The 14,716-nt window shown below is 34.7% G+C and overlaps 2 protein-coding genes across 2 annotated transcripts; one reads left to right on the top strand and one right to left on the bottom strand.

Moving 5' to 3' along the window:
• Positions 1-531: 531 nt before the first annotated feature.
• Positions 532-8,748, bottom strand: LOC117319579 (caspase-7-like). Its single transcript, XM_033874362.1, has 6 exons — positions 8,424-8,748; positions 7,115-7,164; positions 5,123-5,382; positions 3,944-4,140; positions 2,610-2,742; positions 532-1,374 (listed from the first exon to the last, which is right to left on the bottom strand). Exons 2-6 carry the CDS (start codon positions 7,138-7,140, stop codon positions 1,151-1,153), a joined length of 840 nt encoding a protein of 279 aa, XP_033730253.1. The 5' UTR covers positions 7,141-7,164; positions 8,424-8,748; the 3' UTR covers positions 532-1,150.
• A 268-nt stretch (positions 8,749-9,016) lies between these two features.
• Positions 9,017-12,807, top strand: LOC117319580 (neuroguidin-like; the record flags this gene model as incomplete). Its single annotated transcript, XM_033874363.1, has 3 exons — positions 9,017-9,135; positions 10,027-10,181; positions 12,670-12,807. Coding segments are annotated over exons 2-3 (261 nt in total), but the record flags the coding sequence as incomplete, so codon positions are not given.
• Positions 12,808-14,716: the final 1,909 nt, after the last annotated feature.

Raw genomic sequence — 14,716 nt, 5'->3', positions numbered from 1 at the left:
GTCGATTTGTTAATTTTGAAAATTCATCTCTTTGGTAATTAATTCTCAGACTTTCATTGCCTGGTAACATGGGGAGCAATATAGGCCCACCTTGCTAACTGCATACATTTTGTCCAAATGTGTAAGGATTTGTTAAAATGTACAAAAATCAAACTGCTGTTCAGGACAGCATAGCTACAAATAATGGTTAAGAAGCTTAACATCTAAGTTTTAAAGTGATAAATTTAAACTAAGCGAGGATATACAAGTACATGACCATTAGCATAAGCTCAAAATACTTAAAAAAAGAAGGTTAAGATATTTATTCATTTTTCTAAATAACATTAATTATAAAGCTGAGCAAGAAAGAATTTAACTAGTACTAAAAAAAAATTGAGGGAGAAAAACGAAAAAAAAGATAAAATCAGCATAAAAAAAGGTACTAAAAAAAAGAAGAAAAAAAGAAGAAAATTATGTAATATATAGGTGTGTTGATATATATTCATAAAACAATGCAAATATTTTCCTTGTTTGGTTCGAATAACAAAGATATTTTTTTGAGAAACTGAGCTATTCACAAAATGTTCAAGTTCAGATTCCCAGCATGCGTAATTTCCAGAGCCACTTGACAATTATAGATTCTGGATGAATTTTTTGTAAATGAAGGCTGTATCGAGTTGCCAACAATGTGTTGTTACAGCAAATATATTTAAACATCAATAATTTTAATAGTCAACCTGAAATTTAATATGTATATAATCACCTTTATAAGGTGAGAAACTTAATTAAATAAATCTGAAATTTTCAATTTATTATAACTTACAGTGAACTATGAGAGGCAACCTTAGAATCAACTAATGTAGTTTTTTTTACATGGATGTCTACACCCAAAATATGAAACAAATCTATATTTCTTTGTAATGCTATAAGATTAAAATTGACAACAATATGATACTAAATCCTGTTTTTCCGTAAATAATTTTTTTTTCTCTCTCCCTTTTTTTTTTTTGACTTTTTTTGACTTTTTTTCAAGTAAGTTTAAAAATAAATCTGCTTTTCAGTAATTTCATCCAAATCAAATACATGTATAAGACTTCAAATTTCTTGTATCATTTAATCATTCCAAGCAATTTTTGTCTTGGCCTGTAGGCACTGTCTAGTCCCAACAATATCATTGTTGTACAACAGATGGAGTCTTCTTTGGTCTGAAATGATAGCGTTTGGTCAGCAGGGACGTTACTAATGGAATTCCTGCATCTCTCTTAACTGTTAATTCGTTGATCCTGGTCATAAGCTTTAATACATCGATGTCCTCTTTTTGCTGGATAACATGAGTTTGGAATGCCTCGATAACAGACCAGATATATGGGGAAAAGTTGCCACTTGCCCAGTTTCCTGTTTCATATGATATGAAAATAGAGCAAATTGTTAGTATTGAATAAACATCAGGGCTTTTTCTCACTTGTTTGGGAAAGGGCCTTTTGTCTCATTTTGGTAAGAAAAAAGGTGAATTGAGAAAGATTTTTTCAGGAGTAAACTGCAAATTTTGGGAATTTGGCTAAAATATGAAATAATTTCAATTGGGAAGGGCCGGGGCCCATTACCGGCCCCAAAAAGCTCCCAGAAAAAGCCCTGAACATATATATAGCCTTGAGGATTATTCAGGTCAATCGTTAATTAAAATACTGATCTTGTACAACTTAACACTAAAATATAATGGCAAATACATCGTATATGAATCACTTAATTCAATAGGTTACCGTAGTTGTTAATAATTAAAATATTTCAAAATACTGTAAGAGGGATGAGCATGGGGTTCCCATATAGATATATACTATCTCCACCTTCATGAACAGATAGTGTGATTCTGTGAATAATATATTAGGTAGCTGCCTGTAAGAAAATGGTTATAGAATGGTAAGTGTGACCTTTGACCTTTTCGTCTTGACCGATGGCCACCAAAATTTAATCAGTTGTACATGTAGAACATATAATGCCATAATGCTATGGTGTGTGAATATGAACTGAATATGGATTTAAAAGGTATCGTATAATGCAACATTTTTATTTCAAAGGAAATATAGGATGATCTATGACTCTTTAAAGGGGCATTCCTTTGTTCAGACATCAGAAACATGCACAATTTCTATTGATGAAATCTATGTCTGAACAATAATCATATGATCGAGTGTCTGTGCCTACATCTAACAAAATTAACGCCGAGATGTACAAGAAAAGGGCGTGTCGTATACAAATACCGTATGTCTTTGTGGTAGTTAGTGATACTTGGGTCGAATTAAGAATTTTCAGGACTTAATACTTCAAGAACATTGGTTTATCTTGAGAGTAAAAATGTTTTATTAATGTAAAGATTATAACTTTTACTACTTTTACATTTTTTCCAGTAAACTTAATTTTGACAACCTAAACTTTATTCAAACAAAGGAATGCCCCTTTAAAACTCAACCAATTCATTGACACAATTTCACATGCATGTGTCATTAAGCATCACTGATGGAAAGTGAGTGAGTAATTAATACTTCATGGGGAAGATAATTAATCTTGAATGGTGACCCTAACAATGAAATTGGGTGTCCTTTAATTTGGTTTATATATGAACAATATCTTACCCTGATCAGTTCCTTCTGAGAATTGAGTGATGAAGTTACACTCTCGGGGTATTTTTCTTGTTTCCAGCTTTATTGAGGGCTTTTCCTCATCACGCCCGTCCTTTCCATGTTTTTCCAGATAGTTACTGTTTCCCTGTAAACGAAGAAAACATCATTGAAATGAACCCAAAAAATATCTATAACCATAACACCAACATAAATATGAAACCAAGTTTTCCTGTAAAAATGTTATTACTATAGTTACACAAACATAACAATAACCAAGAGACCCAGAGGGCCTGTATCGCTCGATCACCTGGATATTTCTGTAATATGTCTTTATAAATACTCTCACATATAATATATTAAAAACGATTTGAGCTGCCGTCACTCCCATCAATTGTTCAAAACATATGTGGCCCAAATCCTGTCATTCTTAAAGATAAAAACAAAACAGATAAGAAATAAAATAAGGTCACTGTGACCTACTTTTTCAGTTTTTGACATTTGTTTCACCCAATTTTCTTAAAATTGACATTTATCTAACAGAAACTTCAAAAACTATTATCTTCCAATGTTGAATTTGTTTTAGTTTGAAAAATTAAATATGAATTTTACACCCTGTGAATTTTATTTTGGGCCCCTGAAAATCCTATGAGCTATCTCACAAAAACATCTGTTTTGGTTAGAATATAATATACAGCTGGCCTTAATGTACCTTCTTGCAAAATATTATGTTTATCACTGAGGGGGCCAAAAAATGGTCAAAATTGGAAATTTGGGGGGAAAAAAAAGAAAAAAAAAAGAAAGAAAAAAAAAGAAGGTAGGAATGACTTTACCAAAATATTAATCCCAGACCTCAATAATCACTTTACTGTATATACTGAATAGTATTTTGGGGTGAAATGCGGGGAGCCACGGTGGCCGAGTGGTTAAGGTGTATTGACACTTTATCACTATATAGCCCTCCACCTCTGGGTTCGAAACCTACGAGGGGCAGTTGCCAGGTACTGACTGTAGGCCGGTGGTTTTTTCTCCGGGTACTCCGGCTTTCCTCCACCTCTAAAACCTGGCATGTCCTTAAATGACCCTGACTGTTAATAGGACGTTAAACAAAATAAACCAAACCAAACGGGGAGCAACATTATAATATAGTTTGTAGCTTATAAATTCCTTGATTTTTTTCTCACCACTAAAGGCATTAGCATATATGTTGTCACATAGTAAATAGATGTAGCATAAACTTATAATGTTACAAGGACACAGTAAGCATGGCACCCTACAGTTACTTAACAGAGCATACACTATATATACCGGTACTTTGTTATACATTTTAATGGAACTGCTAACTTTACCATGATGAAATAAATCTTTGGTTTTGTTGCTAAATCTGGGCATTTGTCTCCAGTGAATGGTGCCTGTATGTCCTTGATCTCACAGCGTTCGTCCATCTTGCTGCCTTCTTCTCCAGGACAGATAATGATCCCCGGCTCACCAAATGACATTATCACACAAACAAAACATCCAAAATCTCTGTATTCGTAACCGGCAGCTAAAAATATACAAAATATTACAAAATGAACTTTGACCTTGCTCACAGAAATGATGAATTTAATCATATAACATGTATCAACTTGAATTGCATGCTTGGTACTGCTAAAGGAATATATGTCCCTTACTGACCCTCCTCTCAAGTGACCTTATAACTGTAAAACCCTAAAACTCAAACTTGATCTGTAGCTACAGATACTCAAACTGAGATGCAAAATTTGATCCTCTTGCTACAAAGATACTTCTCACCAAATTTGATCAAAATCCATTCAGTCCTTTATGAGAAGTATCAATTTAAACTCATAGGATTTTAGAGACAAATCACAAATTTAATTGAAATTACTATATGCGCAATGTGTTATACAAAAAGTATGAATTTTAAATTCTTAATCTAATCTTGAGTATTATGCAAAAAATGTGAATTTCAGCTGTTAAGAATCGGTAGGCAATTATTGTTTGTATGAAAAAAAGCTCCATGTCAGGAACCAACCAGCCAAATTTGATTCCAGGCCTATTGCTAAATTGTGAGAAAAAGTCATTTGGATTTTTTAACAAAATTCAAACTTTTGACCTTGAATATGGGTCAAGGTCAATTCTTTCCACAAACCTTAATTGCAGGGCTTCATCCCAGGAACCTTGTAGGCAAATATCATGACATATCAAGATTTGTTTACGGATGACAGATATAGGGCACTCAGGCTAAATGATATTCTGAACAGGCTCATAATTTAAACGGACATTACAGCTAACTATACATGTAGAATCTGAGAAGAACATACACATCAAGTTTGGGATTATCTCTTCGGTTGTTCTGAAGAAATGATCAACAATAACAAGTAAATAACCTTCCTTGTTTACAGATAGCTAAGACCAGTACAGACGAATGTTGATTTGAACAGACCACCATACATTGTATATATATATCTGATGATTGATGGTGGGCTAAAAACTGGAGAGAAAAATTAAGTTTTCATTAATTTTACCTTCCTCAATTATTTCTTTCAGTTGACCTTTTGTCAAGTTTTGATGAGATTCAATATGACTTTCTGCAAATCCCAAATCCTTCAACAATGCTTTGACTGCACGAAAATCTATCATAGAGCCTTTACGTTCTGGACTGGGATTATTTCCTGAACCTCTGAATTGATCGTTGTTTACTACCAGTGCTCTGCCTACAAACTTTACATTTTCAGAGTAGGTCTTTGAATCAAATTCTTCTCTTGTTTGTTGAGGCGGGCAATCACTGTAAAAAAATAGAAAAGTAGGGATCATTATAATCTATATATAGAATTTTCTGTCTAGAGAATGCTATTCTCACTTCTCCAGGGATTATATTGAGGTTCACTTCCCAAAACGCTGGAATCACAACCAGTACCAACATTATCTGTCTTCCGGCCCTAACTCTGATCGATAGATTCCATGGAAGTATTCACACAAAAAGTGTTGGAATTCATGAATTACTCATGACCCAAATCTGATTGGTCAGCTGGATTAAGATTTTTTTGGGGGGAAAATCTGACCAATCAGAAACATTAATTAATGTGTTCTTTGGTTTGTTTGGCAAGATTGCAGATACACAAACCATCCATGCCAACACAGGGGCATGGCCATCTTGGTATGCCATTTCTATACTCCAGCAGAAAAATATTTCCATTTAAAAAGAAGCATTTTGTCTGGCTTTAAAAATTTGTATGATTATTTAGGTTATTTTGATGGTTTTCAAGGCAGTGCTCCCCTGGCTCGAACAAGTGAAAGCAAGAAAAGATTGTGCATGTGAGGTCCAATGTACATAAACAGTATGTAAGCTCTTTGTAAGCACTGCATTAAAGATTCCTTGTAATTGTAAATAAGCTCTTTGTAAGCACTGCATTAAAGTTTAAGTGTAATTGTAAATAAGCTTTTTGTAAGCACTGCATTAAAGATTCTGTGTAATTGTTGGGCAGTTTCCTCGATTTTAAATACAATTATGACATATACTACAATCTCGCATGGTATCATTATATTATTAGGGTATATATTCTATCATTTATGATTGTTTTGAGAAAAGACCAATCACATAGGACAATTTTATGACTCATGTCCTGACAAGACCTGGAACTCATGATCTACGGCACATATTTATATCAAATACCTGCAGCATACATGCATAGAAACCACTGCACCACATGCACTTTAAAAAATAAATAAATTGTGTAGTGATGGGAGGCCAGAGACCCTGACATGATGATAGTGAAAAATTGTCTATTAAATGATATAAATATCTGCTGGATCGCAATATATACAAAAATGTATATGGATGTGAATTGTACATATATTATTGAATAAATATTTCTTCTTAATTTCATGGTAAATACTCAAATGTGACTGGTCGAAAAAATCTTTTCATTCTTCTATGAAAGAAATTCCGAGAATGGCCCAAAAAATGTGACGTCACAATACGACAATTGACGTTGCATATTGATTTGAGAAAAAGAATCCCATTTAAAACCAGTAAAATTGTACATAAAACATGTTTTAAATAGGAAAATCATTTTCAAAAATTAATTATAAGCGTTGATGTCAATTAATTTTTAGTTTCATCGGGGTATGAAACAAACTTTGTTTGCAAACTTCTGTAAGAATCCGCTATGCAGATTCATACAGTTTGCAAACAAAATTTGTTTTATACCCCAATGAAACTAAAAAAAATTACATCAATGCTTAAATAGTCAACACAGTAAAACTGTGACACAAAATTAAAATATTTAACCTTCAGGTCAACAACAGATAGTGTATATATGATACATATGTGTAGTGTATTTTTATATATGTGTAGTATATTAAATCTTTGTTATATATGTAATATTAATATCCACTTGTCATGTGACTGCTGCTCATGACTAAAGGCTGAAGGTCAACATCAACATAAGTAAACTTTTTTTCCCGATACATTTATACATCAAGCAGTGGTTTTATATATATATATATATACATACCCTCTTCCATCCATATTTTCAGACATTTTCTTGTGGCTGTCACGATAAATCTAAAACAAACAACAATCAACTTCCAGTTATAGTCGTACAGTTAATATGAACTACATTGTACACCACGTCTCTATACATCACCAGAGATAGTACACATGTACTTAAACTAAGAATAAATAATAACAAATTGAATTTTAAATATTATTGAAATAAATTCAGATATATAATGGAGTCCAGGACTAAATCCAGCCCTATCTCTTTACTGTTTAAGGGTGAATTTCCCTAGTGGAGTTGCTTTTCCCTTGTCATAAAAATCCCCTACAAGCTAGTAAAAAATCCCCATGCAATTTCCTCAGGGATATATTGTCTGTTTTTATGCTAATAATCTTAAATACATGCATTGGGTCTGACTCTGAAAACAAAAATGCAGATATATGATGCAAGTCGTCAACAAATCTCCATTATTTTAGGCCAAAATCTATTGAAATAATAATCCCTCAAAAAGGTATATGACATGTATATATATATGCAACAACAAATATTAAATAGGTACAAATTCCCATGGGCCAGTATTCAACCAGCAGTGACCCCAAATTTCAACCCTTTTCCAGCAGTGACCCCAAATTTCAACCCTTTTCCAGCAGTGACCCCAAATTTCAACCCTTTTCCAGCAGTGACCCCAAATTTCAACCCTTTTCCAGCAATGACCCCAAATTTCAACCCTTTTCCAGCACAGACTCCAAATTTAAGCATTTTTTTAAACATCTATGGTAAACCTAGTAGTAATCTTTAATAAAAAAAAAAGAGAAAAGAGTTTGTCAGTTTTAATAGTGCTGATTATCCTGACTCTTAAAATAAAACCTGTGGGGTACCCCGAGGTTGTTTACTCAGAACTTAATTGTTTTCATTCTATGTAAATAACATGTAAATTAGGCCTAGTATAAACTATCTACATATGCTGTAGGCAGACAAATAATACTCAACTGGACTAGTAAGCCAGAGGTCCCGGGTTCGATCCCTAGCGGAGGCAGAGATTTAAATTTAATTAATCATGTGCTCTAGATCTGTTACATCAGTACTTGAAAAATTAGCCTAAGGCATCTGTCATAAGTCTCTTAATGTGATATATTCCAAAGTCACATATAGCTAATAGTCTAATTATCGTTAAAATATTTATTATTAGAGAAAATGTCAAACCTAACAACAGAACAGTGATGATTCACCGATGGCAATAAATGACCACAGGTGCCCGACTCGTCTTATAAAATAATAACATATACTGTAGTCTACATACATTCGATACAAAACAACACCTTACCCTTAGGCTTGCGTCTGTTGTGCCAAATATTTGTTCGTCAACTTCGTGTACTGCCTACCTCTTCTTGGAATTTCATAGATTAAAGCTGTCCTCGATATCGTCAATCAGTTCCGGGTTTAATAATATGATATTAACTTCTAATTATAGATCGGAGACGTTTTCATTTTTCGCGGCCCCCGGTTGCATTGGTTAAGAGTTGTTGTTCGCTTATTCAAAAAAGGACGGACCTTGTAAGTTATGTTGAATTCAGACCAGCCTTTGCAAAGACTTCTATGTCCTATCCTAGGATACGTGCGTTTAGAATTTAGACAAGCTCCGGACTTACTAAAAGCGTGAGTTAGCGACAACATATGTCAAGACACAAACTTTCCTTAAGAAGAATTCAGCAAAGTAAATGATGGTATTGTAAAAATATCACATTACTATAATATATTAATATATTTATTTCTTATTCAATGTATTACATCATTAAAGAGCATAACGAATCAGTAAAACGTAAAAAAAAATAAATAAATAAAAAAAATAAATCCGGATATAAATAGGCCATATACTACTATAGCCCTTATCATATCCGGAAACGGTGTAATTTCATTTCCGGTATTTCCGCTTTAAATAAAAACACGTGTGAAAAGCAGGGAACAGGGGGAACATCGAACAGATATTTGAAATTGTTGAAGACATGAGGGGATCCCTCTTGAATACTTGCATTTAGGTAATGTTTATCAAAAGAATTGAGAGTTCCTATTTGACTGGTGGGAGTTTCATCGAAATGTCGAGACAGCCTTGATTTCTTTTCAGAAAAGTATAAGACTCTAATTTTAGTATAAACACTTGAGACATGCACCTGTTGACAGATCTAGACATTATGTAATTATTCCGTACTTTGCTTAACAGCGTATTTCACTTTTTAGGATGTGACATTTGAGAGAGAGAGAGAGAGAAATGGTACACTGGAAATTATATTTTCAGATGTACAAATTTAACTATGAAACGCAAAAGTTTCATTTTTGGAGATCTAGAATTATTTATTCATAAGCACCTGTTATGAAATGAAGTCCATCTTGTTTCTGGAGTCTACATGCACAGTAGGCCTATATAATTATCAGACTAGATTGCATTGGTTAAATCACATTTATTTAATCACAAGACAAATGCAAAAGTAAGAACTATTTGCACATCTTGTATCAAAATATTATTTACTTTGTTGTAATGTAACAGAGCGCATGATTATTTTAATTTAAATCTCAGCCTCTGCCAGGGATCAAACCCAGGACCTCTGGTTTACAAGTCTTACACTCAACCGATTGAGCTAAAGAGAAGATCTCTCTAGCCAAGCGGTATATTGCGGGTATTAATTATTACCATGGTTACAGTAATAAATCAATGTGCCTTAATTCAAACAATGATTGCAAAATGGACTGTTTTAATGATTTTGGCTAATTTTAGTTACATGTACAAATCATTACTCCAACTTGCATATCTGATATATGTATGCAAGATGGCATATATTATACGCAATTTGACGATTTTCCCTAACCTTTTTATAATGATCATCTCTAGATCAATACTTAGGTTAAAAACTGATACTTTTCTGTTCTTTCAGTGACTACAATCAGGGAGCCATATATTTTCACTATGGATGACATAGAGAAAGCCATGGGGTTGCTGACAGATGTGGATAAGGGGGCCACAGCTGCCTGTCAGCAGATCCAGTCAATGTTAGATAGAGCAGAGAAGGGCGAAATCAACACTTCAAAGGTGCGTTCACAGACTTAAAATGAAATGAAAGGTGTGTTATGTATAGATATTTATACAAAAATTAATTTGTATGGCGAATTAATATACAGTGGACCCGCGATAATCCGGACGCCGGTAGTCCGGAAAACTCTCAGTCCGGATGGAATAGCACAGGAACGAATTTCCGTAACGTTATTTGTACTCACCAGCCCGGAAATTCGGATTCCGATTCCGGAAGCCCATTTTGGGAACGGAACATACTTTTTAATAGTAAATTTCCCGCAATAATCCGGACAATTTTTTCACCACGAGGAGAGAAAAATGTTGGGGCAAGTCACCCATGTCCACAGCTGTACAGACTATGACTTGACACGGTGCGTAGTCATAGCGACCGCTGCCAGGTCATAGCCCTGGGTGTTTACCTGTATTACATTGTAGCTCTGTTTTTATAGCAAGAATTCATGCACTATGCACTAACATACAGTACGTGATACGTAATTAATCAATCTCAAATTTATGATCGGTAATTAACATCATTAACACTTGTATTGGGTAAACATGGATATCGGCTTGTAGGCCTAACACCGAAAATTTACGGGAAACGATGACTCATTGAAAGATGCATGTTATTAATTACACACTGTACACATTTACGTATTAATCAGTGATCACAAGAACTGGGTTGATTACAAACAAATTAGTTAATAGTCGTCTGATACCTCTGATCTACTGTATTAAACGTCACATATTGTTAAGTGAATACAGGTTTGATAATTATCGGACAGCTTGGGTAGTTTTCGCTGGTTTCGCGTACTTTTAAATAGGTAACTAGGGGTTTCTGGTACAGCTAAGTGAGTTACAATTCACCACATTAATTAATTATTAAAGATTTTTAACTTACGTAGAAATCATTAAAAAAATGGACTGATGGTAAGTTGTACAGATCGCGGGTCTTTCATTTCTGGTTTCTAATTTACGTAAAAAACGTACATTGTACATAGCGGGTCTTTCATTTTAGAGTTTTAACTTACGGTAAAAAAAAACCACAAAAACATGGACTGCTGGTAAGTTGTAAAATCCGGTTCTTTTATTTCAGGTATTTAACGTTTGTAATTTCTACTTGTTTGTGAACATCCGGGACGTGACACATGTGTGTTGTTTGTAGGTCACATATGCTCGCTATAAATAAAACAATTTTCACTTTACATGCTCTTTTAAGAACATAGTTTACTTTCAAGTTTCTACAAAATAAAACAAAACAAGAATCATATCAGAAACATAAGTATATTTATTGTTAAAAAGACTGACAATTAGACGGATTGTGTATAATCAAGGGAGATAACTCTTACACGACAATTTTTTTTTGACCTGGTACACGAAATTCGGCAGTCCGGAAAACTCGTAATCCGGACGGTTTGGGCTGGGAACGAAGGTGTTCGGATTATCGAGGGTCCACTATATAATCTATATTGAACAAGTTAAACAATTGAATTCAGGGAACTTTATAAGGGAGTATGTATATAGCACAAACTGCAGATAGTCAGGAAAATTGATATTGACACAGGCCAGATTGGGTAATCAATTTTGTTGCATAAAATATTGTCACTTTAATCAAAAGATACCCAACTTATTGTTGTTTGTATTTCTTTGTTAGATAGGCTTAGATTAAATGGCTTTAAATGCCTGAATATGTTCATGATCTGTTCGTTGTGTTATTGAATCATTCCATCTTGAAATCGTATCAGAATTCAAGTGTCATGAATAATTTAATAGCTGTAGATTAAAACGCGATCATATCTCAATTACATGGTCAGTGGAGTGTTTTTGTCATGCAGTACAGCTGAGAAATAGTGGAGATTCTGAAAATTATAACAGATCTATGATCTGACATATTAATTACATATATAATATAAGTGATTAGCCCTAATTTTTCGGCATAGCCGTATAATATTCTTTTGGCCCAGGATATGACGCGACAGGTGGCGTTACTGGTCAAGATGAAGTATGTGATTGGTCAATGTAGCGGTAAATGCAAAATGCAGATATGCAGTTAAAAACGACACAAAGTTAAGATTGAACGCAAGCTAAATAAGTGGATGTTTCTTTTCAAATGACACATTAGTAAAATTGTAATCCTAATACAATTGCAGTCACAATATCACCGAAAATGATTCAAACTGATATAATTTTGTTATATGTGCTGAAATGCATTAGTTCGTTAATTTATTTCACCAGCAATTTTACATTATAACCACCAGCATTAAAACTATGCCGTTTATCTCTTTTAAAGATATTTCTTGTTTCAATTAATTCAAGACCTAATTGATTATAGATAATTTCTGAAGATCTCTTTTTGATCCTAAATATTGGATGAATTTTCAGCGCTTTAATTATTCACTTATGACAAAAATGCAAAGATTGTTGCTAATTCTACATTCTTCTCCCAGCCAAGTAAAGTGGGATATCAATAATAAGATTGACACAGCATATTGACATTGTTTACTTACAGGGGCTGAGTTTCCTGGAGATGAAATACCAGATGCTGTTGAGCTACTTAATCAACCTGACTTACGTGATGTTACAGAAGGCGAGGGGAAAGTCGATACAGACTGATCCAGCCATCTTTAGGCTCACAGAGATACGCACGGTTTGTTACCATGACAACAGTAATTTGGTAGTAGACTAATGCCCCTGTCACACTTTACCGGATTGGACGTGGAACGGATAACATTTTTGGATATCCGGTGATGTTCGTCAATATCCGTTTTATGTCCATTTTATGTTCGGCTCATTCGTTTCATGTCAGGTGATGTACGGTGCGTCCGGTGGTATCCGTTGGAAAGTTTTGTGCATGCACAAAACTTGAAACGGACAATAACGGATAAGAATATTCGTTGGCTGTCCTGTGCATGTCCGTTTTGTCCTGTATATATCCTGTCATTGTTTGTTTATATGCGGTAGGTGTACGGGGGGCATGCGTACAGTCCGTTGATAGAACTTGAACGCACACGCCACGCATAAACCGGGCCTTAAGCGGACACATAACGGACACATAACGGACACATAACGGACAAACACAGGATGCTTGCAGGATTAACACCGGACACGACGAATAGACAAACGGATTGAAAAACGGATAACACGCACAGAACGGATGAATACAGAATACCTACAGGATACCTACAGGGGGAGGAACTGACTACCTTCCACTTCACCTGCATTACAAGTATCAACTTCTACTTCGCCACCTTCAACTGGAATATCATCACCACCTTTATCATGCTCTGTTTCAGTTTCAGTTTCGGTTTCCTGTGCAACAGCATCAACAGCATCGACAGACACTTCTTCTGTGTCTTGCGCTTTTGCAGGAACGTTTTTTTTTATTTTTCTACCGCGAGGCATTTTGGCAAGGCAGTCAGCACTGTAACTTTTTGACAACTGATCGCCGGAGAAATGCATATATCTTGTTTTTTTCTGCACGCGCGCGTTAATGTCCGTTAGGTGTTCAGTTTGTCCGGAATGCATCCTGTACACGTCCTGATTCACCGGTTCATGTTCGTTTGTTGTTCGTTACTCATTCGGAGACACCCAGTTGGTAGTACGGTAGCCGTACGTTACATGTTCGTTATTGGTACGTTTTATCCGTTCCATATTCGGTACAAGTACGTCGTCAGTTTGGATTTTTCTACCGGACTGACAACTTTGCCACCGTATACCACCGGATAACAAAAATTTCTATCCGTTGATGTCCGGTACACCAATCCGGTCAAGTGTGACAGGGGCATAAGGCATAGAGCAGATTTAGAGTGGCCGGTGTAGTATGGTATTTTACACTCGGCATAGAGTCAGGGTAGGAAGAAAAATGTCAGCATAACTTGTCCTTTGGGCAAGTAAGAGTGAAGTTAGGATTCAAAAGTTCTTGCCCAAAGGTGAAACATAGTGGTCCAATTAAACTGAATTAGTAGTATCTTCAATTTCTAGGGGAAAAGTAAAAAATATGAGAAATTTTGCACTTGCCAATCAGGCAAGTAGTCACCAATATTTACTTGCCCACAGACCAAATCTACGGGCCCCGGGCCATCAGACCTGGGTTTTTTTTTGCCCTGAGAGTAATGCATAGAGTATATATTTAGAGGGGTCGGCCACACTTGCTTTCACCTATATTGGGAGGTCTGGGTTTGATTCTATTCGATCGGACGTCAAAACAAAGGTACATGGGTTATTTGCCTGCACTACATATATTTTCACACGATATTGTCCTCCCACATATATATATATATATATATATCATATATACGTATATCAATTTACTAATTCATTAGAATATCATGTGATATTTTAATTGGTTGTGATTTTTCTTAATCATTTAATATGTTGATATTTCGGTAACAATAACTCTTTATATAGTGATGATATAGTGGATACAAATCCGAAATAACTGTATAGACTTTTCTGTATACATATATACAGACTTAACCCCCAAATAAAACATATTATGAATTAATATTTTGTCCCACTACATCAAATTTTAAGTGTGTTACATATATTTATCAGAT

The sequence above is a fragment of the Pecten maximus genome, unplaced genomic scaffold (genome assembly GCF_902652985.1).
Source record: "Pecten maximus unplaced genomic scaffold, xPecMax1.1, whole genome shotgun sequence".
NCBI lineage: Eukaryota > Metazoa > Mollusca > Bivalvia > Pectinida > Pectinidae > Pecten > Pecten maximus.
Note: the sequence above shows the minus strand (reverse complement) of the source record. Positions and strands in the feature narration are given on the sequence as shown.

Coding starts and splice junctions, on each gene's coding strand:
- LOC117319579 (XM_033874362.1), bottom strand. CDS start 7,140: ATGTCTGAAAATATGGATGGAAGAGG. Junction 5,383..7,114: donor GAAAATATGGATGGAAGAGG/GTATGTATATAT, acceptor ATTTTTTTACAG/TGATTGCCCGCCTCAACAAA. Junction 1,375..2,609: donor CTCAGAAGGAACTGATCAGG/GTAAGATATTGT, acceptor CATATGAAACAG/GAAACTGGGCAAGTGGCAAC.